This window comes from Melanostigma gelatinosum (genome assembly GCF_949748355.1).
Source record: "Melanostigma gelatinosum genome assembly, chromosome: 5".
Taxonomy (NCBI): Eukaryota; Metazoa; Chordata; class Actinopteri; order Perciformes; family Zoarcidae; genus Melanostigma; species Melanostigma gelatinosum.
This window is the reverse complement of record NC_136638.1, coordinates 24,231,919-24,258,388: the sequence shown is the minus strand read 5'-3', so window position 1 is coordinate 24,258,388 and position 26,470 is coordinate 24,231,919. Positions and strand designations below refer to the sequence as shown.

At 41.5% G+C, this 26,470-nt stretch overlaps 1 protein-coding gene across 2 annotated transcripts in view; it reads left to right on the top strand.

Annotated features, from left to right (window-relative positions):
• Positions 1–24,476, top strand: part of pdgfc (platelet derived growth factor c) — a 40,344-nt gene extending 15,868 nt beyond the window's left edge. The window contains exons 2-6 of one of the 2 annotated variants that reach the window (XM_079268447.1): positions 8,120–8,312; positions 12,552–12,732; positions 21,777–21,984; positions 22,183–22,400; positions 23,218–24,476. In XM_079268447.1, the coding sequence (XP_079124573.1) occupies positions 8,120–8,312; positions 12,552–12,732; positions 21,777–21,984; positions 22,183–22,400; positions 23,218–23,331 (914 nt within the window). In that variant the 3' untranslated portion in view covers positions 23,332–24,476. Of the gene's footprint in view, positions 1–8,119; positions 8,313–12,551; positions 12,733–21,776; positions 21,985–22,179; positions 22,401–23,217 lie in introns of both variants that reach the window. The other variant, XM_079268446.1, reaches the window with a different exon arrangement.
• The last annotated feature ends 1,994 nt before the right edge of the window (positions 24,477–26,470 follow it).

Here is a 26,470-nt window from a genome sequence, read left to right as displayed (position 1 = left end):
CGGTTTAGCAAAGCCAGCCCTTTGGCAAGTTTTTATGCTGAGATGTATGCGCAGACATTTTTCCCTGGAGTTTGGAGGGCATGCTTTTGGTTTTGGCATTGATGCTGGAAAGCGGTGGAGTGGGTGGGTGCACGGTGGTCACTGAATTATTAGCAAAGGAAGCTTTTGACCAGGGGGTCGTCAGTGTGAATCCCGTGAGACTGTTTGGGCAGTGAATTCGACACACTCCTCACCTCTTTCAACAGCTGTCGTCACAGTGCATTTGACCAGAGCAAGAAACCTGTGCTGTAGTGGGTAGCAACATGCCTGTGTCTGTGGGAGCGAGAGCACAAGGAAAAGTGCAGTGGTGCTCAGCAAACACTCCTTTGGTAAGAGGTTGAAAGGAATATACTTTCATTACCCTGAGTTCTGCACTGCAACTCTTCTCTCGACAGCTGGGCCAAAAGGTTACGAAGGCTTGGTGGGGTGGCAGTAATTAGAGATCCAGGGCAACCCGCTTAAAGAAATCGATCTGTATCTGGAAGCACAGCCAGATACCGGAGAATTTTACTCTTAAACTGCCACAATAAAAATGTTCTTTTCCTTGTCTCGCTTTTATTTGGATTAATCATTCAATTTGCTGCAGCTGAAAACCTCCTTAGACCTTTGAAGGCTTTATAAGATGTGCTTGTATTGCTCTAAGCGTCTTTAAAAGGCGGTTCAGAGGTTGTTTGCTGTGTATGGGGGTGGGTGGGTGGGGGGGGGGGGGTTTCCAGGCAGCTGTTGTGATTGGATAGATATTACTTTGGGGCAACAATGCTCTAATTTCTTAAGAGGAAAAAAAATGTAGTACAGCAAGCATTAGGATTTCTCTGTTACTTGGATTTTCAGGATTTTAGATCAGATTAAAGTAATAGAACAAGTGTAGGACGATGTGGGAAAACAGATTCACTCAGTGTGTGAATTTGGCCGTTGTCCAAGTTACAACCCAGGTTTTATTGAGATTCCAGCTCAGATATGTGCAGCCCCAGATCACTTTAGCAACCATTAGCTGGAAACCTTCTTGACCTCTTCCAAACTTCATTGCAGATTCGATTGTTTCTGTCTCGGAGCCATGAAGCTACAAAGTGGATCGTGATCAGCTATCAATCCTCTCGGCTACTGTCATTGCAAAACCTGCGTCTTTGATCAGTCCTAATCACAGTGTCTGGATCTGGTATGGCAAAGCTGTCCTCCAATCTGGCCTGCCGCAGATCAAACTGTAATTTTCTCCAAACATCCAGCTGTCCAGCTCACAGATGTGACTACAAAGCAGCCTGGAGCGTCCGTCCACAGCTGTGGAGAGAAGTTTAAAAAAGATGTGGTTCATCTGTCAACGCCTGGTACCCAGCCGGAAGGGGAAGCTAAGTTAGGCCCGTCTCCAGTGTTTGTGAGAAACATCTCAAAGCCGTTTTACTTTATTTTTTTCGTGCTTAACTAACATTCCATCTGCTTAATAATTAACTTTGATATTGATGGATGACAAGGAAATTGAGATAGATATGGGGCACCCTGCAGTAATGTGGGTGGAGACCTTGATTGTAGAGTCTCACAAGTCTATATACTGTTGTAACTTGTTTCGTGGACCTACAGTCAAACAAATTAAATATATTTGTGCATTTAAGATTATTGCTCCTTATTGAAGGCTTCAGCAGCTGCTTTGATTCTCTGCCTTACACTCTTTTTGTTTTCTTGCTCATTATTTTCGTGTTTCTGCACCGTATCGCCAAGAGATCACTTGTTTATCATGGTCAGTAGCATTGTGATGAAATGTCCAATTGGTGCAACGCTTTTCTTTTTTCTGTGGTAGCAATGGCTCTTTTGCCACCTATCCATTTTCTCATTTTAAAACAAATAGATTTTTGATGCCAGCTAAAATTCTGTCTCATAAATAATGCAACTGAGTGACATCAAAACAAAAGATTATTTTCAGATATTTTTTACTTCAAATAAGAAAAACTACTTTTGCTTTTTGTACTTTCATTCGTAAATGAAAAGGAGAAACACTGAGGTAGAATGGGTTTTTTCTTCATTCTGATTTTGGTGCTGATATTATGTCTAAATCCAGGCTCAGGGCTAAGACGCAGAATACCAGAGGGTCAACTCAAATAGACGGCTCTAGTGAAAAGACTGATACTCAATCTTCCTTTCTCTTAATGCCAAAACACAAGTGTTGGCACTAATTGGAGGCTCTGGGAAATCATTCAGGGGCAAGAAAGCATTGTAACCTGAGGAGAAGCTGTTGTGTGGGGACGAGTTTCAGTCGCTGTGCTTAATGGGCCAAAGCCTGAGGAGTTGAAAGACTTCAGTTTAGCTCTGGTGTGTCTGCTTTTCACACAGCATCACATGTGCTTGCACACTTCTGTGCATTCACTATCATTTGCAGCCTGCAGCTGTGACTTTACAAAATCTTATCACAATTTGTAATCATGTGTCAGATAACACATTGTGCATTGCATTATGGGTACATTTCATAGCAGTTATGGAAGTTAAATCCTTCATGAGCTCGAGGGCTTCTGATAATCAACTCTGGCTATTTTTGACGAGAGAATAAAATCGATGTTGGCTTGTGTTTCACTATATGGTTTACTGTTACACATATTACAATACAGTTTACAATATGTTGTAATCCTAAACCTAACACTGACCTTAAACTAAGTCTTCCAAAAAATGTAATGCTTTACATCATGAGGACGTGAAGTTCCTATTTTGTCCCAAAAAGCAAGTCCAGAGAATGTGAATGTGTAATCAGTTATATGTCCACACAAGACAGGTGAAACACAGTCGCACACACACACACACACACGTTTACTGAGATCACTTTTGACATTACATTTATTTCCTTACCCTAACCTTAAAATAACCCTAACCTTTACCAATGACTCAAAAATCAGCTTTTCATCACCAATAACTGGTCTTTGGTCTGAAATGTGTCGCTTAAGGTTGCCTATGTTAGGAACACACACATACAAACGAGTGGGATCGGGGTGAGGACATCTGATATGACCTGCAGATGTTTTGCTTTGCCTCTGCAGCAGGTGCAGCAGATGTCCGTCCTGTCTACTGGGCCAGGTTGACCTCATGGTTAAAAAGAGACCACCCTTCGGTCAGGCAACCTCTGAGGGCTGCACCCCTGCTGGAAATAATCTGGTCTTCCTGAGCGGGTCATTAACACCCTGACCCCTTCAGGGTCACTGGTCTGGCATCCCTGTAGATAAAGGGGCACGGAAATGGAGCATTGCATAGCAGGGATCAATAAAGTATCACATTATTACATTACGACACCGCAAAACCAAGGGGCTCAGTCCTTTTACGGCTGGGACTGATTACATTTCTTGTGACCTTTGACATCCTCACTTAAAGGGCTTTCACGGGTCCTATTTGTCCACCTGTTGAATTCAGGACTGGAAGTTCTAGAGGTTTAAAAAGTGAAGTCGACATAAGAGGGAGATGTAGTCTGGCCATTAAATGCAAGATTATTAGTGTGAAGTTTGCATTTTTTTGATCCACTTTCTGTCGGTGTAAAAAGGGGAGGAAACAGCTGACTAAGAGCCCTGCTACTGTTTGTCTTGATGGATCTTCACAGGTCTGGTAAGCTGTCTGGCATGCTCTTAGCTTCCATTATGACCGATGATGTAATATATCTGTCATGGGTCTTATCACGCACAGACACAAACTCTTCTCCTCCATCATACAAACCTCTGTTTCTCTCTTTTGAGGCGACGCAGGTTAAAAAAGGTTGTTTTGCATTGCTGTCCATTGAATGCTGTAAATCCTGGCAAAATGTTAAGTCATTTAACAATATTTTTATTGAACAGGTATTATTTATACTGTGGCAAACATTTTGCATTGTGGGGCAGTTGCAGATGATAGGACAGTTGGTGTAGGTGAGACCCCTAGAGGTTGCAAACCTGCATTTGCACATACCATCGCTGTGTTACTGGAGCTTTCATGACACATAATAATATGCATCATGTCAAATACTAGAGTTTAATTTTATATAAAGTTATACGAATTGTAAATGATTGAAAATAGCAGTAGAGGTCATTGATATTTACTTTCGAATAACTGATATGATAAATAAATTGGCAAAGTACATTAACTTTGGATCAAACTAAATACCTGAATACATGATCTTTCACAGGGGAGGAGGATATTTAGTGTTTTGCATTCCAGACCACAGAAAACATGTTGGCATTGTAGGTTTCTGCAAACCACGGGATACGTTGAATATCAACGTTTCTGAACTAAAAATACGTGACTTACAATACTTTGTATCACGCTTACAGAAACACAAAACACCTTAATGTTATGGAACGATTGGTTTGGTTTCGGCAGCAGAAGTACTTTAGAAAAAGAACATAAGTATCAGTCATTTGTAAAAACGTACAATACTAATATTTTTTGGATTGTGTATTGAAATGTACTTCATGCCAACATACATGCGTTGAGCAATCACTAGATTATTAAGACAAGTGCCTGTTGTTGTGAGCTCCTGCTACGTTTCTGCCCTTATTCAAGCAACCTCTGCAGGGAATTTGGGTGTCAAACCTGTCACACCTGCTTCCTCATCAGTACAACACACAGGAGCATGTGCCTGGCAGATAAAACCGCTGCAGAAGGGTCCACGCAGTCGAACTATTCCTTAATGGTATGAAAGATTCCCATGGCGTGTTTCAGCCCCTTTTTTCCCAACTGACTGTAAACCCAAAAGCAATAAATAGCCGAAGCAGGGTGGGGAATTTACTGCACCTGTAGTTACCAGTGCACCGTCCTAATAAGCAACAGATGTTGGAGTGATTGCATCGAGCCTGAGAGGCATGCAGCAAAAGAAAATGGAATTCTTTGTTGGGTACAGTTTCATCACCTGACCAAATGTTTTCAACTCAGGGCCTCGCATTCATTTTGATCAGCAGGTAACGGGGCTAAAGTTAAAAACAATCTGGATTTAGTGTCACAGTGACTCGGCTGTCGATTACCGGACAGGAAATAGCTGTCGTGAATGGTTATCCATGATGCATGAGGCTGCTGGGAGAACATGATGTAGTACTGGAACAATCTTTAGCCCTTGATGTGTGAAAATAACATTTTGGCTCATTTACTGGGCTAATACAACCCCAATGGCAGTGTAATCCATACCAATTTGATTTGGCCGTAGTAGTAGACTTGTTTTTGTGTTTTTCAATTTGAATCTGTACCAGTTAAAGTTGTAAATAATAGCTGTTCACCTTTAAAAGTATCTTATATGACCTCATATTTGAGGCAGGCAGAGATATGTATTGCTTTCTCAGGCTGAAATGTTCATACTCTTCCAGAAGAAAGGCATAGTTATGTCTACTATATCATGCGGTATGACCACCATAAACTCCAAAGCTAAGTAGTGGGACATTGTAATGATATCCTGTGAGGAAAGATGAATGTAGTGAGCCTAACAGAAGCCAGAATGAATGGTTCTCATGACTTCCGCTCTTCTTTTTTTTACGAGGAACATGCAGCAGTCTGGACAAGAGGTTCTCATTAGTTCATCTTAGCTTGAGGGCATTTGCTAATGCACAGCACAGTATGTGCAGCCTTCTGTGTATATTAGTATGTGTATTACTCTTTTAATCCTTCTATAATTTTGCTCTGATCATCACTAGTATTTGTAATCATTATTTATTAAATAATAATAATTGTTCAATCCTTGTGTGCACTAATTTAACAGTGTGCACATGGTTCTCTTCATGTATGCGCCAGTGTTGTTTTGGCAGGGGAAAGGTTAATGTTTAACAGCATGAATGGTTCACCCACTAACGTGTGAACAAAGCACAATGGCTGCACTGTATAGGCTCCTATTTATTCAGAGTCACTTCCTCCCTTAATAGTCGGCTCTACTTTCCTCACAGGGGGAAAAAGTAGGTCAAGGAAAAGTCATGTTTGAGGTAATTCACTCTAGGGGACCGCCACTCTGATCATTAGATGACATTGGTTAACCCCGAGACGAGAGTGAGGTCATATTCAAGTCAAAGTTACGCCCAGGATCCGACTGGTAGCGTGTCTTTGCATTTTGCAGTACACAGGTGGTGAAAGGAGGAGGGAAAGGTGGAAGGATATCAATGGGAAGTTTGAAAAGAGAGAGGCATGAAAAGACTATTGTTCATGATAAAGATAAAGAAAAACTGAAGGAGAAAAAATAGGAAGGAAGCTGGTTTGTGGCCTTATGGATCTTCATCAAAGATTGGTTTGCTGCCGATGTACTCTGAAGGAGCACGCTCTTATGGAGTTTCTGCTTTGATGCATGTGAACAAAAGATCCACAGCGAAGAATCACACGGACAGTTCATTCTTGAGCTTCATGCACAAAGACCTGAACGAGAGAGGAATGCAAAGCCGTTGTTCCCTCACCTACTGCAATTACTTGTGATGAGTGCATTGAGGATGAAGACACTTTGGATTAAGCATGATTTGATCCATGCAGATCTCTGGAAAACCTTTTCATCAGGACCTATTGTTTTCATGTCCAGGCATATATTTCTGCCCCCCTTTCTCTGCAACAGTCACCTCGGATTTCCCTTTCACATTCCAGTCATTTACCAGATTGTCCCAATGAATTATGCACAGAGAGTCCTTAAGAGCAGACATATTATTTATAATTGTGCAAGTCGATTTTTTTTTTGTCTTTGCCACTTCTATTATTACCATATGTACCTGCTATCACACGTGCAATGCAATACATCTGGACTTGTCTATTAAATAATCACTTTTTTCACATTATTCACTTCAGCCTGTATGTTGGAGCCCACAGTAATGGGGATGTAATTAAAAACATGTCATTGTGATGGAGGGCCAAGCTTTAATGGCATGAAAGATATCGGCTTGTTTCCTGCTGAGCCAGCAAATGGATATAAAAACAGTCAATCAAACCTAGTGTGTTGCCTCTACTTGCACTAAAGATTCAAAGAGCAATCAGCCATTTATTTCAGTACTTTCTGCAAAAGAAATCAAATAAATATTGACTTCTGGGGCAAAAAATTAGGTCGATTAATTAGATTGATATGATCAGGTCGTTAGTAACCCTGTTAAGAGGGTGTAGTCCTGAACCACCAAATATAGCTTTTAAGGATGTTTTATACTCCAGTGCTACATATAATGTCTACTTTATATCCTCAAGGAGTGCATGTATTATTTTTCAATAAGTTTGATTTGTCCAAATAAGGTGGCCCTTACTTGGTTTGTACATAGATAGATAGATAGATAGAACAACAGACTAACGGTGTTATAGCTTGGTGACCAATGTGCTAGCTAACAAGTTGACAAAAGGCGTAATGTTTCACATATGTCGAAGAGTAGCTGTCCACCTAAACCCGTTGCTTGTGCTAAGCTAGGCTAAACATTGCATTGAAAATAGTATTTGTGTTCTGAAATTGTCTCGGCTGTGTTGAAATACAAATTAATTCATGAGAATTGTACTAAAAGGTTCGTTATTATGGAAATCGTTGATGCAAGGCTTCACGGTGTTGTCGTCGAAGTGGTTGTGAGGCTCAGGTGGACGCATCCCGACAGTTTTTCTCGTGGTGTGTAGCAGACTGCAACCAACTAAACACTGTTTAAAAAAAAAAGCTCTTGCTCTTGTAAACATGGCAGCAGTGGATGAGACTGCGGATAGAGCCGATTGAGTTACGTTTCCCTTTCAATTACATCTGTGTAATTACTTCCGTGCTTGTTGCAGATGTATTGATTCATATTTTATTGCACGTACAGTATAGGTGTACTTTCCGTCAACTCAAGTATTCACTTTACCGCAGCGGCCTCTTGGCTCTCACTTCCTGTGTGTGTGTGTGTGTGTGTGTGCAGTTGGAGAAGCTCAGCCCGACAGAGAGAGCAGAGCAAATGTGAGCTGCAGTGTGATATTAAATTTCATTAAAACATAAAAAAATACTCATACAAACACCAGTAACGTCGGGGATTATCAATACTCATAATAAAATAAAATCATAAAATAAATGCCAAAGCAAGGCCTCGTCAGTGAAATGATGCACCTGGGTTATGATGTATTCAATCTGAACCAATGAAACGGCTACAGTAGTTGCAAAGCACAAAACACAATCTGATTTCTGTTTTAGGAGTGCAAGACTCCCATCAGGAGAAGATCATTACAGTGTCTGGAGAGGGAATGGTTCACAGCCCAGACTTCCCCCACACTTATCCCAGGAACACTGTGTTGGTCTGGAGACTGGTGGCGACCAACAACATGAGGATCCAGCTCACCTTTGATGAGAGATTTGGTCTGGAGGACCCAGAAGATGGCATATGCAAGTAAGAATATGTCTCACTATCTCTATGCTAACGTTCTGATTATTAGCAACATATGTCTCAGTGAAGTTCCTGTCATTTCTTTCTTACTGTTCTTGAACCTTGGCTGTTTTTTTGGGCCTATTGTGTGCTAAAAGGTTAACATGCACTAAATACATTGGGACGCATGGGGAATTTTCCTGCCAGGGTCCTTATCACTGATTTGACAAATGTGCCAACCTCCAAAAAGCTCAGTGTATTGTTGAAATGGTTTATGGATGTCATTCTAAATGAAAATGTTCTTTGTTTAACTTGATGAGTGATCTCCTTTTAGAAGATAGGGAAGATATAGGCTTCACAGGTTGACAGGCCATATCAATGTGGGGCCGTGGTTAAAACGTGTCCTCTCTGTCTTGTCGACCACCTTTAACGATTTAGAGTGTGTCCATTTGTGAAATTGCCTTTTGGTCTGCCATAGCAGCTATTGAATATTGAAAACTAAGCAGCAGAGTGATTTGTTTCGCCCAAGACATGGTCACGATGACATGGTTCAGACCGGCATATTTTACCTGATGTAGTCGATACTTTTAGCTCCTCATGTGATTGGTCGAAAGACAGGCAACACACCTTCTGACTAGCAACACATAGACACACACATACATACAATGCATCCTTTATTGAGGAGCTCACTTTCAATTACTGTCTGGGTTTGCCTCTGTGGCCATTCAATTTAAACAGGGATTCCGAGCCCCGGCGATCGATTCACCCTCAGTGCATTATGTGCAGTGCCCTGCTGCCAATATATCACAACTGACTGGTTAGCATGGAGGAGCCCAATCACTGGAAGCTGGAGAATCGCTGGGGGAGGGTGACCTCGCTAGTCATTCCTGGAGAGCCCCCTAATGGATGACAGGGTGAATGACACTGCAAAGTTGTATGTTGGATACAGATTAACGTGCATCTTTTGAGAAATCAACCGTACATATCAGAGAATTAAAAGAGGATGTGAATCAGTATGCATCCACTTTTACTGATCAATGAGGTGTTTGAGATTTTGACTCCGATTTTGGTCCAGAATCTGGTTAAAGATGGATTTGGATGTCTAAGGTGCTGCCATTCAGGATACATGACTCTGTTTGACAATATACTTCCTGTATCCTGCTTTTGTAAAAAAAAATAAAAGCTAAAAAAAACCCAGTATGTGAGTGCAGGTAATCTGAGCCCCTCAGCACACTACTGTGCATGTTGACGAATGAGGTTCGTGTTTCTGTTGAAACCCCGAGAGGGACGGTTCGAGAGTGGGGCAGGGTGCGGATTGACAACTTTTGTGCCATCCTGCTTGTACAAGACTGCACTCGTCAGCGTCCTCAGGGAGAGGGGCGAGAGACAATGACAACATCCCTTTCAAGGGTCATGCAGGGCATCGCCACGTCTACCGCTCCCACCTTCACATTTTTCACTCCTTCCCCAGACTGAGGCCCAAAAGGTTTTGATCGGATCCCAAGATACACACTCTTGGTAGGGTTGGCAGCGGGATGAATGAAGCATGCAATCACAAGCAGGAACAGACATACATTCACAAGTGTATGTGCTTGTCTTTCCTCTCACCCTCTCTCCCGCTTTCTCTCTCAAACACACACATCTGTGTCTGTCCCACGTGCACACTTTCACATGCACTAGCCTCTGGCCAAGTCTTCATATCCAGTTTATCTTTCATGTGTGTTTAAAAATGGATTCACAAAATGCCCCCTTTGAACTTCATTCCACTGTTATGGCAAAAAAAAACAGTGTTATTGATACGCTGCTCTGACCCTTGTGTCACCGCACAATGTGATGCAAATAAACGTGACTGGTAATCTCCTGTCCACTGATTCACAGCAACGGCAGGGGATAAAACAAACAACGGTAGGAGATGTGTTCGGCTTTGGGAGCAAGCCTGGAGCCTTTGCTAAGATGAGAGGGAAGCTGTGTAGCCGAGATGCTCATCTGCTATTCTGTTTGTCTGTGGTGCGATGAAAAGCATTCTTACCAAATCCACTGGAGGAGAGGCATATTGGAGAGGGATTGGTCTTGCTGCTGGTTGGCATGGCAGCAGAGTCGTGCTCGACGGCTCACAGACAGGACTGTTCTCAGAGAGGCGTCGCTGCTCTCTGCCTTTAGTCTAAAAGCAGAGGACTAAGAAACTGTGTTTGTGTTGCTGATCTGCGTCATGGCCGTGGTGTATTTATTAATAATGTACAAGGAAGAAATTGTAGGAGAAAGCTTTGTGAATATTAAACACTGTTTCCCTGCGTTGTGCGTGAAGGCAATCCTTTCTGCTGGTACTGTGCGTAAGATTCCTTTGTCGTTCTAATCCTCATCCTCTTCACCGTGACTGTACGTACAGTTTGGTATGTATGTCAGTGCATTTGTAAATCTGGGAAACCGCTATTTGACATGGTGATTCTGAACACATGGCGATATGTAATGATCAGTGCGTCCTGCATTATTGATGAGCCATCTGTCAAAGCTCTGGAGCTGTCTGAGGGCGGATTTTCAGAGAGGAAGGCTTCTCTCTTCACCGACCTCCATCGAGCAGGCAGAGGGAAGCTAAACTGATATTTTATCCCTCTCCAAAAAACATTGCACACCAGTCTGGTTTGCACTCATTTAAAGGAATGTTTAACAGTTCATGCAGTTGTCTAACATTGGTGCACTTAACCTGAATAAATGATTTTTCAAAAGCACACTTTCAGTTTTACCTTACCCAATACGTTTGTTTGTGCAGATTACAAACTTCCTGTATAACTTTCTAAATCAAAGGCAGCAGAGTCAGTGAATTTATTGACCCCCCCCCCCCCCCCCTTCAGTTTATTTAACATCACAGAAAATCCATTTGTAGTCTCGCTCATGTCCCTCCATGTTGTTTTATTGAAACCAGCTTGAACTGAATCTGTCAAGCCTATGCAAAATGTAAACAATGTCGTCGGAATCCAAATATCCAAATTGGCAGCATTGAATGAGAGGTTAGCGTGCCTGTTGACGCAAATGGCAAAGTGATTAATCCCAGACTGCAAAGAGTCAGTGAAACAAGGCTGTATTGAATGCAGTGCAGCCACTGGTTACACACAGGTATAAATAATAAAGGCTGAACTCCTGAACTGTGTGTCTTAAGTGCTGAGGTTGGTTGATGTTAGCCTTGGCACACCAAAGGAGTCTGGAGCGTGGCCATATGCTGCTGCGCTTCATGTTTACTGGTATTATGGGTTGGCAGGGCGGCCGGTGCAGAGAGAGACACGTAACTACAGGGTCACAAAGTTTGATCCCCACTACGAGCAAAATGCTGATTTTGTTCATATTTTACAAAATTGTAGTTTAAATTATCATGTTATTCTGTGAAACGACACTAAATTAAATTAAACTATTTAAACCCATCATGTTAAATATATTTTAAAAATGCATGTTCCAGATCCACATTATTGAAGAATTATTTTGAAAAATATATTCATGGAGCGTTGCATTCTGTACCTTTTTCATATTCATGTCCAAAAAATTGTTTATCCAGCACCCATCAGCAATCATGTAAATTTCATGATTTACAAGTGAGTTTTCAAACAACTGAGTCCAAGTAAAGAGGCCTGCAGTCTCCCACAATCCACACACAGTACCGTGTAATAAGCGCAAGGTTTAATTAAAACTGTATTTCATTGACATCAACACGTAGCATCGGTGTAATAGGCCTGTAAAAAGGCTGCATCAGCAGCAATAACAGCTAAATAGTGTGAACAGCTGCCAATGCTGCACTGTCAACCAACCTGAGATTTGTCCTCAATACACTGGCAATCCTCTGTTCATTTTTTATTTTTTAAATTCAGGCAGTAAATAAGAAACAAATCTCATCTCTCACAGCTGGGCTATTGTAACCTTTTTTATTTTTTTCAAAAGAGGTTAAATTTCCCTCGGCAGCTTTGTTGATATTAACAATCTCACATTCAGAAGGGCAAGGCAGAGCTGAGGAGAAAGCACCATGGCCAATATTAAAGGTGCTGACGAGCTTACGACAAGCAAAAAATACAATTAAAGTTAGCATGCATGTCAAGAGATATAAATGTACCATGTGAAACCTCAAACAAAGCCAATCGTAGCTGAAAGCTGTGTTATAATAACTTGGACAAAAACAATGTCATGAATCATCAATCACCGTCTCAGAGTGGGCCGATAACCGGTGATGTCTTAGAGACGAACATTAACAGTTTCTGCACTATGTCTCATTCACTCTACCAGGTACGACTTTGTGGAGATAGAGGATCCGACTGAGAACACCATCCTGGGTCGCTGGTGCGGGTCACAGTCGGCACCAGCTAGTCACACTTCTAAAGGCAGTCAGATCAGGATCCGCTTCATCTCTGATGAGTACTTCCCCTCTGAGCCGGGATTCTGCATCCACTACTCCATTCTCCCTGTGGTACGTACAGTGTCAATATAGTCAGCAGTTGTGCATTTTAAGTTGTGGCTGTCATAGCATTTCTCTGCCTCCATCTCCAACTTGCACTCACATGGCAGTAACCGATGCCTCTCCGTGCAAGCACAATTAAGATAATACATAACACAGTCTTAATTTGCAATCATCCATTTCTGCTTATGCGTTCCCAAAGGGAAACATTATGTTTAAGCACTTCAGAACATCTGGCACATGTACTATCTTTTATTTTATGATGTACACTTATACACAAACAAAACAAAATGTCCACAATGTCTGCAATGAGAGAGAATATAGCAATATCATAAGTTGTCCTTCAAGGTTTGAAATGGACCCTGGAAACGTTCTAAAATGTTAGAAAGCACACAACAAATCGAAATAAATGAACTGTAAATGGTTTCAAACTCTGTAATTTTCTCATTTGCTGGGGCTCGTATTGTTTCCACTTTTAAATCGTCAAACTGTTGTGTTCCGTATCACCCGTATATATAAAACCATGAACCCTGTTAACCTGCTCTGTATCTGTAGATCCAGTCAGACAGACGAGGTGTCTCAATGTCATTGTTTCTTGAGATTGAGATGGAGAAAATAAGTGGCGTCACATTCACAAAGAGGTCCTCTGACCCGCGGGGGGATTCATTCAATCCCCTGAAATGAAAGTAGGAATTAAGAGATAGAAGTGCTTTTTGTGTGAAGAATTGTCATGTTCTCTTGTCTGTTCTCTTTGCACAAAACAACCTCCTTTCTGTTCTTCAATGTTCTTTATCTTGTCTTCATGCGTAACATAGACTTTAATTACTAGTTCCATCCCTTGCTAATCTTTGGCAGATATTTACCCATCCAAGTGTGTGCATAGCATAAGCGTGAACTCATTCGCTACATCGCAAGCTTTGCTAAAGACCAGTAAAGAGCTCAAGACTCAAGCAACAACTGCAGCAAAAGTAGCAACATTTGTCAGAGTATTCTGTGAGAACAAAAAGTGAATGGCAAAGAGGGGCATTCTTATCAGCTTCTTCCTTTTCACGCCTCATGACCTCTCATTGACTTCAGTCAGAGATCAGCCCGATAATCAGAGTGAATTGCTATACTTCATGCATTCAGCCCGGGGGCGGACTGGCCATCGGGAAGATGTGAAGTCTCCCAAACGTGTTTTATTGCCACTTAAGTAGTTCGCTCTGTGGGAACAAAACATCATCATGCTTACCGTATTTGTGTCGACAAATCTCTTCTGTTATCGTATCTGTTTTTCAAGGTAAACATCTATGAGCAACGTCAAATGTAATTGCTGAACAAAGTGAAAGTGTGGGCAGTGATTCAGAGGTCGAGGGCACTACATTACCAGAAAGAAACTACAGCTTTTGGCTGCATCCTTTGAATTTTAACTTCATCAGAGAGATAGCTCTGCCTTCACAAAAATGCTTGCAAAACTTCTGTAAAATTGCACGAAAAAAATGTTCAAACTTCTGAGCCATCTTTGTCTTGATCCATCCTCTCCCCATTCCTCACTCTCTTTCACTGTCTCACTTCTTTCTGTCCTGGTCTTGAGACCACACACACAGAATAGTCCCTGCTGCCTTCGCTGACAAAAGCCCGGAGATAAACTGAAGAGACGACCGCCATGTTTTAACCTGTCATGTTTTAGTTCTGTTCACTTGCTTTCAGTAAACAGTTCTACTCCTCATTAATCCCTAATGGCCTGCAGCACTGGGAAATCTGACAAGCACAAATAGGCAACTGAGGTCACTGATGGCACATTGTGTTCTGTCTAACTTTTTTTGTCTGCATCAAAAGCTTTGTTTTGGTCTCTTTTGCTTCATACACGTCATTACAGCATTCTTTCTTCACCCTTAAAACCCAAAACAACTGACATGCTGAAAACACACTGAGTGCCAAGCTGAGTATCAGAGCTGTATTTCTCAGAAAACAAACGGAGATGTTAAGAGGGAAGAGTCAGTCATTATGTGTACTAGCTCCCTGTGGTAGAGCCAATACATTTTGCTGAGTCAAATAAATCACTGAAAACCAGGTTAATCTCCAGTAATGATAACTCATTTTGGGAATGAATTGCATCACATTTTACAGTGTATTTAACACCAATAGACTGCAGTAGATTGTGACGTTAGAGCCACAACCAAGGCCTGGCTCTGTCAAATAGAGAGGGATTAATCCAATAAGACACTGTTACAAGGAGTAGGTAATGAAGCAGAAGCAAACATTTTACATTGAAGTGTTGTGGACCTCACAGTAAAGACAGATCAAATTCGGAGCAATATTTCGCCTCTTTCCCAGTAGGCTAGCATTACGGGTTAGGTATCAACTGATTCATTACCATCTCAAGGTCCACTGTCATTGCGCGATCTTGAAAACTCGATTGTGTTAATACCAAGTAAACCAAGATCTTTGAATTCCTAATGGTAGGCTGCAGTTTAATTACCATTGAAGCTTTCCTTGTTTCCTTTACAGTGTGTTACTGTTACTGGTGCATTTCGGTGGGATTTAATCATTTTCTTTGCAAAAATAAGATTTGATCTTCAAAAAACGTAGTGTTGAAAAAAAGTGTGGTGTTTCATAATCATATAATATAATTATTTTTTGTTTAATCGGGTTAAGAACTGTTTAATAACGCACTTTGAGAGATTGTGTGCATGCCAAAAGACGGAGGGGGCGCCCACAGAAACTGCTGATGTAGAGGGCCCACGATTTTGAGCGGAAAGCTCAAATAAAGTGTGCACTGCAGTGATCCAAGTGTGCAGGTATCAGTTTGGACGTTTTGTAGCTTAGTGAAGATAAGGTTGACCGGTGGTTTTCCTGCATTAGCTTAAAAAAAAAAAGACATTTTCTGAAATATTTCAATTTTAAAGTAAAACGCACCACCACCATCAACTATGGATGTTTTTGAATTTAAACGTCAAACTTGATTATTTTGCAGTAGAATTAAACTATTCTGCTGGGGTGCTCAAATGTCTGTCACTAAGCATATGATGGAATATGAAAGAAAGTCCCGGTCTCTTATTCCAACAGTATACTGTGGAAACCATGAGGGGGGGGGGGGAAAGGAAGCTATTTGGCCTCCTCGCGTTCAGACTGGCTTCCCTTTGAACTTTCCTCCGAGGAGCACGCTAGAACAGCAGCACTCTGTTTCCTCTGTGGTCAGCGAGCAGCTTTTGAAACCTCGTGCCACGCAGGGACCAGCACTTTAGTTTATATTTAAACAAGCAATAATTCCTCCCCACCACTTCCATGGAATGGAAGGGGGGAGAAAAAATTAAGACCCGGTCTGTAATTCACAGGAAGAGATTTTAGGAAAAGCGAAAAGGCCGAGGCAAAGAGGTTGTTAAAATATAGAAGAGAAGGAGTCTGTTGAAGGGAGCATGAGGGGTGTTGAGTGGTGGGTTAAAGGAGCAAACAAAACCTACATCATTGTCTCTGTGAGGTCCCAATCCAGAATTAAACCCCACTGCTACTGAAGATCGCTCTACCCGCTTTGTTTCTTTTAAGATCGAAGAGAGTTTTTCACACACAGACTTGAATGAAGGGCGATCGGACAGAAGAAGTAAGGAATAAAATGCAAGTTAAAGCAGATGGCAATGACCGTCAAAAGACATGCTTACCGTTGCCGTGACAAAGTGAGGTCTGTTTATACACCAACCTCAATTGCAGTGTGTGGCGTATAGTGACAGAAAAAAACACTTTCTTCACGCACAACAGACCTCGTTGCTTACTCGAAGCTCTCTTGTGCAAGGAAGTGGTTTGCAACGACATGTGAAAGAGAAGATATTGTTTTCCAAAGCTCTCCCAAGATGCTATTTCAGAAGTTTCATCTCAACATAGTTAGCTGAACCTGTCATTTTAGTCACCAGAAATAAGAGCATGTGGTTGTGCAGTGTACGAACAAAGAAAGCTGGAAACAAAGTAAACACACATTTTCTTTAAGGCTAACAAATGAACTATTGTTTGTTCTAGTGTTTCCTGTTTTAGTTTGAAAATCCTCTCGTGTGTCTTGTCTTGTTTTACTTCCTGCCTTTGTTTGTTTCCCGCCTTTGGGATTGATTTTGAATTTCACCTGTTGCTCGTCAGCCATAGTGTCACCTGTCGCTCCTTGTCTCCCTCCTTTTCTTGTGCATGTAGTCTCTGTGCTCACCATGTCTTTTTTCTGCTCGTCTTCTTTGTCTTCATTGCTACACATACTTTTGTTTATCCGTTTCTGCCTGTGTTTTACTTTGAAGTAGTGATGGCGAGATGAAGCCTCATGAGGCCTCGTAACACTTTAGCCAATTGGTTCGAGAAAGGGTTCATTACTCGATGCTTCATGTGCACACGATACCACCTACTGGCCAAGTGTATAATCACAGGCAGCTGTATCTGAACCACATAATGTGATGCATTGAATTGTTGTGTCTGTTATGGCTGTTGGGAATGACTGAATTACAAAAATGTATGACCAAATCATTTCTGTACATAAATTATGACATATGTGCATAATAAAATATTTTTTTAATGTGTTCTGTGTGTGTACATTTTCCCAAAATGGTAGTATCATGTTATGGCAGGTTGTGTAATAATGTTATTATGCCACTTTAGGAAAATGGCATGGGCTTAAGCAGGCAGAGGACAGTGAAAGTGCTTGTGGAACTAGGAAGAGGGGACTGAATATGCTTGTGGAACTTGGACAGTGATGTACAGGACACGGGACATTTTATTCATTTTTATTCAGAAATAACAGTTTCTCAACAGTGTTTGGTTTTAAACGATTCCTTTTTTTGACACGACCTCTCCGGCCTTTGAAAACACCCTTTCACAGGGTACAGAAGATGCTGGCGTGCACAAAAACGCAAGAGCAAGGCTATATAAATTTGCATATAGGAATTTTTGCCTCTCCCAGTACTCCAGAGGCTTTTCCAGCCTGCTTATATTTGGCTCGGAAAGGTAGCGCTGGACCTCCACAGTGGTATCTGCTGTTACATTGTGAGTCTTCCGTGCCTCCATGACGCTGGTGTCTAAACGATGCCACAGTTTGCTACCTAAGAGGAAACCACAGATCATGTTACTAAGTGTTCCCACACAGGGGAAACCCTCCTCTTCCTAGCTGGCTCCATCACCTATCCTTCTCTCCTCACTCTCCTAACTCTCCAAACTATCTCTCTCTAAACTCTCCAAACTATATAAACGCTATCCAAACTATCTCTCTCTCTCCAAACTATCCAAACTCTCAACTGACCGCAACTCTCCACGAACAACCCACATTTTGAATGGAGCCTGAGTGGTTTATATAGCTGTCGAACCTCCCGGCAAACTCTGAACCACTTCCCGAAGCAGTCACGTGGTACCGCCGGGCAGCGAGGCTTCGGACGTCATCATTTTTGGCTCCTCCCCTACATGAAGCACGCCTCGATACGCGCTTCAAGGAAACGCCCCCTCCATTACTCGACACACGCTTCGAAGCGTCGGCACATCTCGTAACATCACTACTTTGAAGTATTTTCTTTGGATCAGCCCGTCTGAGTCTGCATTTGGGTCCTATCTGCCTGTGCTGCTCCCTGCACCGTGACTCACATAACAATTGAAAATCGTAGTTAATTTTGAGCCTGTTTTGTTCAGAAATATACAAGAAACTAACGAGTCATCATGGCCTTTATTCATATAAAGGACTATTGGATTCATGACCTAGCGTCATTATGTACCTCTCTTGACAGTTTCATCTTTTAGTACATTTTTGCACATGCTTATGATGCCTTTGGAATGTCTACCACCTGCAACAGGACCTGGACAGACATGGTGCCTCAGTGACATCTGTCATCTCAACATGTTATGTGCGGGCTATTCCACAGCTTTGCCTTACATCATTCCATTCACTCGTTTCAATCCTTGCTGTTTATATGTTCTTTGAACTGTTGGCAAGTTTGGCAAAAAAGGGAAGAGCTTTTGAGATATGCTGATTGAAAATGTTTTTTCTGCTGAAAAAATGTATAGCGTTAAAATCATCCATTATAGATCTAGATTCACTAATTCATTTGACTTAATTCATTACTCCTCCAATACTGGCATCGGGTCATAATATTTGATACGCGACACTGTGCATGCAATTCATGCCAGCTACTGTAGTTTGTGGTCCTTTTTATTCCTTTGTTGGTGAATGTCTTAAACAGGAGCTCTCATCTGCTACTTATAGCTTCATTTACACCATCTTGATGTGTCTCTGAAGGATTGCTTGGCTACTCTATCTGAAGCCGTGCTCGCAGAGAGCCGCTAATTGGGGGATTGTTGCACCATCTACATTCACAAGGTGTTAATGGCTTCCAGTGCTTGCTGGAAGCCACTGCCAAGGCTAAACTAATAAGAATCACAGCTTCCCTCTATTGTCTGGAAATACAGTTCTGCTCAGAGACAGACCTGTTTTATGTTGTCTTTCTTTATTTGACCGGTCCTTTCTCCACAAGCATTCCTTTCACATTTGTGTCTGCTTATCATAGGTGCCAAATGACCCAAAGATATGGTCCGTGGTTATGAAGGCAGCCTCGTTAGAATGAGTCTAATCTGTGGCATGAACACAGCTGTGCATCAGCTGTATTTTCGTAGCCTGTGGTGCAGCCATGTCAAACCACTGGCATCTTATTTTTAAATCTACGCCAAACAGAGTTGAAGTCTTGAGTGCCTTGCGCAGATTTATCCTTTCAACAAATCATATGGGTTTTTCCTGTCTTACACATTGTATTCAGTGTAAAACTACCAATACACTTGCTGGTCTGGTTGACTTATTAATTGTTTGTCTGTTGTGTCCACTGGTTCACAACCTTAGGGTCACGACCCCTCTAAGGGGTCACTAAAGCTTCACAAGGGGGGTCGCAAGGCCTTTTTGATTTTAAGGGGTTGGAAAACGAATAATATTCAGCTGGCTTATACCTCAGCATTTCATTTATTGCTGTGAAGAAAACTAGACTGAACTGTTTTTGTATTTTGATTATTATAAAAGATGTAATCACACAGGATAAAATCACGGTGAAGACCTGAATAGCTATAGTCACAGAGCCTTCCCACTCTGCATGATTGTTAAAAATTGAACAAAGTACATCGTGCAGGAAGAGAGTTGTATTAGAAATCATCTCATACGATATTTACAAGAATTATTCTGCTCTAAATTCAGCCCAATCACTCATTTGAAATCTTCCTGCAGTTATTCCTTTTTAACTTTTTTGATTAATTGTACAGTTCATCACTTGTTCTGTACTGTTATTGTCATCAATTGAAAATAGGGGTTGTCAGTTGAAAAGGGACCACTGGTGTATTCGATGTATGATGTATATGTGTGTATATATATACACACACACACATACACACACGCACACACACATATATATATATATATATATATATATATATATATATATATATATATATATATATATATATATATATATATATATCTCTATCTGTTGGCTCTACTGGTGGTTGGTATGAATAAACCCGTTGGAATACAATTATATAAGCCTCTGGATGGATAACTTTTGTCTAGGTGGTTTTACAGCTCCATAAATATGCAAATGTTTCTTGCATAAGTAATAAATAAGAATCAAAACCACAAATCCTTGCATTGTTGGTGCCAAGGTCTCTGTCGAAAGGAAAACTTTTCCTCCTCTAGCCCCTATTTCTTACTGAATTCCTTCCTAATTCAGCCCTATAAGTCATCAAAGGCAAGATGAGGCAGATTCCTGGAATCATTTTTTTTCTTTTCAAATATTTCTGCCTCTCAAGAAGCTTAAAGACGCACAGCTGCCAGCAGCCGATGTTTTCAATGCTCCACAAGCTTCTTTTTTTCTTTAGTAAGTGTCACAATGTTGTCTTCTACCTGTCAGTCACAAAAGATTAGAGAGACCAGCGAGCTGACATGTTGGACAAACGTAGCGTCACAGGACTGAAAGGTTCCACAGATTAGCCTCTTCTCTCTTGGGAAGACCAACACTCCAGGTATCAATCTTCTCTGTGACTGGGAGCTTGAAACGAATACTACTGCGGGAGCCAAAAGGACAAATGTTGTTGTGCAAAGTGGGCAGAGGAGTTGACGGAGATGTGATCACATTTGACAACGTAAACAAATGATGCCATCAATTGACATTTGCTTCTCAACTGAACCGTGCATTGAACAGTTTGGATACAGTTATTATCATTTGTGTCTTGTTGGAGTGCACATTGTTTCCCATTGGAGTCCCAGCCTTATATGCAGGACAAGACTTTAGCTGAGGCAGGTACACGCCCAACATTCCTACTGTGTTTGTCTTATATCAAGGATGGAACATTATTAACAGATATCAAATGCATATTTATTGATAGATACACATTTCTGTGGAAGTTTTCTACTTTCCCATCAGTTCACAGAATCAGCTGGGTGGCAAAGTGTTTGTCCAAAGCCGCTGTGGGAATGCTTTGCAAAATACATCGGTGTGTCTGTAATCGTCAGGAGCTTTACACAACTCTTCTTTACACTATCAGCTCTAGCACATAGTGCTTGAGTTACATTCCAGCTGGCCTGGACAGTCATTGTTTCTGTTTAACTTAACGAAAGTCCAAACCACTGTAGCATTTAATGAGCCCGGATCCAATTTAAACCATGACATACAATGCACCGCAGCAGAGTCAAACTCCCCGTCTTTCTATATTCACACAGTAGAAATAAAGCACATCTTGTCACTGCTGATAAATTTGTTCCTTCTGTGTTGTTTTCCTGTTCAAGTATTCGTAACCAAGAGAGGTCTTAAATGTCACGGAAAGTGTCTGCTCTGTAAGTATCCTGAGGCAGTTTGTGCAATGAGGCGGTTTTGGGTGTGGAAGCTAGAATATGTGTCTGTGACACAAGCATTGTATTGCTCTGGCAGGGTTCAAGAAGACTTTCCCAGTGTACAGCTCCATCAAAAAATGAAGCATATGAAAGTGATACATTTCCCTGTTGTAACTTTATAGATAAATACTGTATTTACTGAGTAAATGACCTTTCCTTTCCCTTTCTCTCTCCATCTCATCTGCTGTTTTTCCCACAGAGTGTATCAGAAACCCAAGTCCCTACAGTTCTGCCCCAATCCCAGCATGGTATTGAGGAGTTGTCAGATGCCGTGGCAGGGCTGGGCACCATGGAGGAGGTCATGAAGTACCTGGAGCCGGAGCGATGGCAGCTGGATATGGAGGAGTTGTACAAACCTACATGGCATCTGCTGGGGAAATCCTTTATCCACAAAAAGAAGGCCAGAGGTAGGACGCTTTTCAACTCGTACATTTTAGAAAACATGATCATTTACAGTGATCATGAATTTTTTAACGTAAACATGTCGTATTAGCAAAGCCACTGAATATGAACTCTAACTTTATTATTTGTGTCACAAATAAAATGTGAGTTTGTTTCGATCGGAAGTCTTTCTGATCATGACTTCTCTGTGTTTTCTTGAGGAGGAGCTGATCTCAATCTGCTGAGGGAGGAAGTTCGACTGTACAGCTGCACTCCTCGTAACTTCTCTGTATCCTTGCGTGAGGAGCTGAAGAGGACAGACGCCATTTTCTGGCCAAGCTGCCTACTGGTGAAGCGCTGCGGTGGAAACTGTGCCTGCTGCTCTCACCGCTGCTACGACTGCCAGTGTGTTCCCGCCAGGGTGACGAAGAAATACCATGAGGTAAATATCCACGTGATTGTGAAGTGCGAGGAACATGTAACCTGTATAGTCTTTGGATTATTAAAAAAATCGAACATTTAAGTTTAAATTAACCAGCAGCAAAAATGATATGGTTCAATATATTTCCTGTGCACCAACCTCAGACAAATGATCAACTATATATAGGAGATAAGTATTCATGAAAAAACATTGAATTTGCTGTCCTCATCATTTCCACCCTTTACAGTATTTCCAATTGTACACAAGATACAGCATAATGTCATAAACATGACATTTGCTGAGCACATTCATACTTCAATTTGGTGATTTCATGGACCACAATCAGGCTGACCTAACATTTTTAACCACACACCTACTGTGGTAGCAAGGCTCTCAGAAAAGCAATCTTCACACTACACCGCAATATACTATACATCACATTACAGTCATTTCGCAGATGCTTTTATCCAAAGCAACTTACAATAAGTGTATTCAACATCGGTTTTCGAAATAAGTGCATCTCCTTTCTTCAAACAAGCATCTAAGAGCATAAACCAGCGCCAACGTACAGTGCACAAACAAACAAATGCAATAAGTGCCACAAACTAATATGAATACAATAAGTGCAATAAGCTAGTATGAATACAATATATGCTAAGTAAGTGCTGAGTGGAAGGCCTTCTTAAAGAGGTGAGGACTTTAATGTACTTTAATGTCTTCGTCGGTTGCATACTTGTCTTCAGATGAAATGTGAAGGCAGTCAACTGTACGGCTGAGAAATTGAGATTGAGCCTTGGTGAAGCACAGCTGTTAACTAAAGCCTCCTTCTCTTTGACAGGTTCTGCTGTTGAAACACCGAAGCGGTGTTCGAGGCTTGCAGAAGTCCATGGCGGATGTGCCCTTGGAGCACCATGAGGAGTGTGCCTGTGTGTGCAAAGATGACTTGGACTGACCTCAGACAAGCGTAATACCTGCCACTGGAATCACACAGGATGTTTGAAATGAACGTCTGCCGCTGTTGCAGTGTTCTGTATCTCATCCGCTTCGGAGCAAACTAGATCGCCCCTTTATCCTGTTGTCCTTACGCTAATTGGATGAAGCGGAACAGACTGGAATCTAATAAATCTTCTAAACTGATCGGACTGCTGTGAAATAGCAATAGTGTGCTCAGAGTGCATTTTAGAAAGACACAAATGCACTGGAGAAGATCTGGACTACTACCTGTGTGCTCTTAAGACTCTTTTCTTGAGCTCACAGATCAGAACATATCGGTCTTTTTGCCTCTTCTTTAAGCCAGTGGGGGCTGATAGTGTCACGGAAAATGGGAGCCTCTTTGTTCAAGTACTTTTTTATGTCGAGAGCTGGCTCCAGCTGATTTACTCCCTCTGCTCCTCCTTTTATTACCACCAAGGCAAAGAAAGGTGCTTTTTCATCAGCAGTTTTTCTTTGCTCTTGTTTCATTACAGATTTAATCAGCAGCCACGGTAATGCTGAAACGTCTTGCTGATGAGACCGTATTATGTGTAAATATGTCATCTACATTTTCTTTCTGTACTATCATGTCTTTTCTACCAAAGATTCTCAAGGAGAAGATACAAGTTGCACATGTAGAATCAGTTGGGTTTTGTTCATTACAACTCTTCGTTCTGTCTCAAATCTGCTTGCTTCAGGAATGCCTTCTGGAATGCCTAGCATCAAGCACTTCTTGCTCCGTTTGAGATTGTTCATAGTCAATATTTATTTGTTTAACGAAAGGGAAACTTAGGTCCAAAATGGCTTGTTTGTTACATGTGTCACTGTACAGTAGTATTAGCCTCCAGTTTTCATTCTTTGCTATTTTAGATTGCCATCGTGTCATGGATGTTTTACAATTTTCTGTATGCCAAAGTTATTTATCTCTACCTTTGCAATAACTGTTTGTGTGTATCATTGTACTGAACATCAAAAATAAATGCTTCCATTTTTAATTGGAGGTACAGTACTTAAGCTCATCAGAGAAGATGTAGACAATCCAAAACTACAGCAAACATTTTCCAAATGGTTGTTTTTCAAGAGTCCTAAAGCGAAAACACCCAAAGATGGATATGTGCGTCAAGACGTCAATGACAGAAATGATGGTTGTATTTGGAAAAACAATATTATTGTTTCCAGCATGCTATTAGTGGAAGTTATGTGGGATAAATTCTGAACATTGGTAAATAAATAAGGTTGAGGGGTTCTCTGTGAAACTAACATATTCCTCTCAGCAAAACAACAAAGTTAGCCTTAACTGTATTAGGTTTGAGTGATTGAGCGGTGGGAGAGCATAAAATGATCATATGGTTGTTGCCTTCAATTATAAATCAGATTTTCTACAAACACAAAAACAGTGAATGTCGTAACAGTAACACATTTGCTCTTTATAGCCTAATGCAGTTTACAGGTGTAGAAAATCCACAACAATGCCTCGAAGGTACTGAATTTAAGAAATCTGAGCATATCTGTGATTGAGGAATTGCCTCCACGCAACATGATGATGGCTGAGCTGGCAGCTACCAACGGCTAAACAACGGCAACAGTGCTCAGAGAGTGAACAGTGTTTAATTCACTTTGAGCTTTGAGGTGAATATCGCCTCGGGCGCGTGCTTCACTGTGCCCTGAGGGAGAGGAAAAGACTGGTGCGGTTCTACGAGGATGCATGAGATTGCATTGCCTCCAAGGTTTAAAATGTTGCACCCTGACTTGAAATTGTAATATTAATAGCCAAGTGTTCGGTAGTAGGTGTACGGAGTGCGTGGACATCTTCATGCGCAACTTCTATTTTGGTTCATGTAAGTGCAGCAGCACAACATGCAAAACGACTCGGTGCTGATCGGCGGTGTGTCACCAGCCACCAGGTACATTTTTAAAATGGTATCATCTGCATAGAAATACATCAAAAATGTATGATGTTTCCAATTCAGCGTATCCCACTGAATTAATTATCCAGGTTTATTCTGATGGTGATATGACTCTTCAATGCTTCAGTTGTATACGATGATCTCAACAAAGGGGCAAGTGCCAATCTTCAACCACTTGACTCTGATTTTGCATCATCGCACACAGTCACAGATTAATCTCAGCCTTCAGCTCATTTATACAATGAGCTAAAAAAGAACCACCAGGAAGTGTTTTTTAAAGATCAGGAAACCTTTAGATTGCCAAAGTGTTTTTTCAGTGTGATGGTGAAGAAGTTGAGACTTGGCACACAAAGTTATCTATTTATGCGTGAATGGGTGAACCTGTAAGTTAAAGTTTGTGTGTGAAGATACAGTATTCTGAGAGAATTACTCCACTTGCTATTATTGCCTAATATTAAAAGTAATAAAAACCTGAAGAGGCAGCACTTCCCCATTAAACCTTATATATATTTCTGTATATCACAAGCTCCTTATTAGACACTGACCAGCGTTGTTCCTTCTCCCCATCGGCCATCAGGTCGCCCAGGAGGAGGTTCTCATTTGTCCATCTCCCGCTGCTGTCCTGGCCAATTATTCTGATCTAATGTGCGCCCTGGCAGGCATGTGTGGTGACGCCAGATGCCACTGCATAAACCCACCGGCTCCCAGTTCCCAGTGTGGTTTTTGTAAGATTAAACAGACTGCCTTCCTCAGTTGGTGCAGTGTTTCTTTTCAGAGGAAACCTCACTGCTCTGGCACAAGATGTGACACAGCATGGGAAGTTTGTCTGGTTCATAGTGTGCTTGTGTATGTGTGTGAGTGAGTGTGTGTGTGTGTGTGTGTGTGCGTGCACGTGCACAACTCCAGTCCACCACCCCCCACCCCCTGCTCATTGCCTCCTCTGTGAAACCAAGGCAGCCTCAGTCAGACTAAACCACAGCATCATGGTGCAATTTAAATGTCTTTTCTTAACACAAGAAACTAGATTTTAATTCATTTTGTCTCTGAGGAAAAATAAACTCTTAACCTGCACCCAACACAGAAGTGTTGGTTAAGTTGCGGGCTGAATAGACAAAGAAAAGGCAGTGTGAATAGAAACTCAAACCTTTCTAACAAGAAATGCATCCTGCACTGTCACTGTGCAGTACATCTCACAGCCGAGACACTACGCCA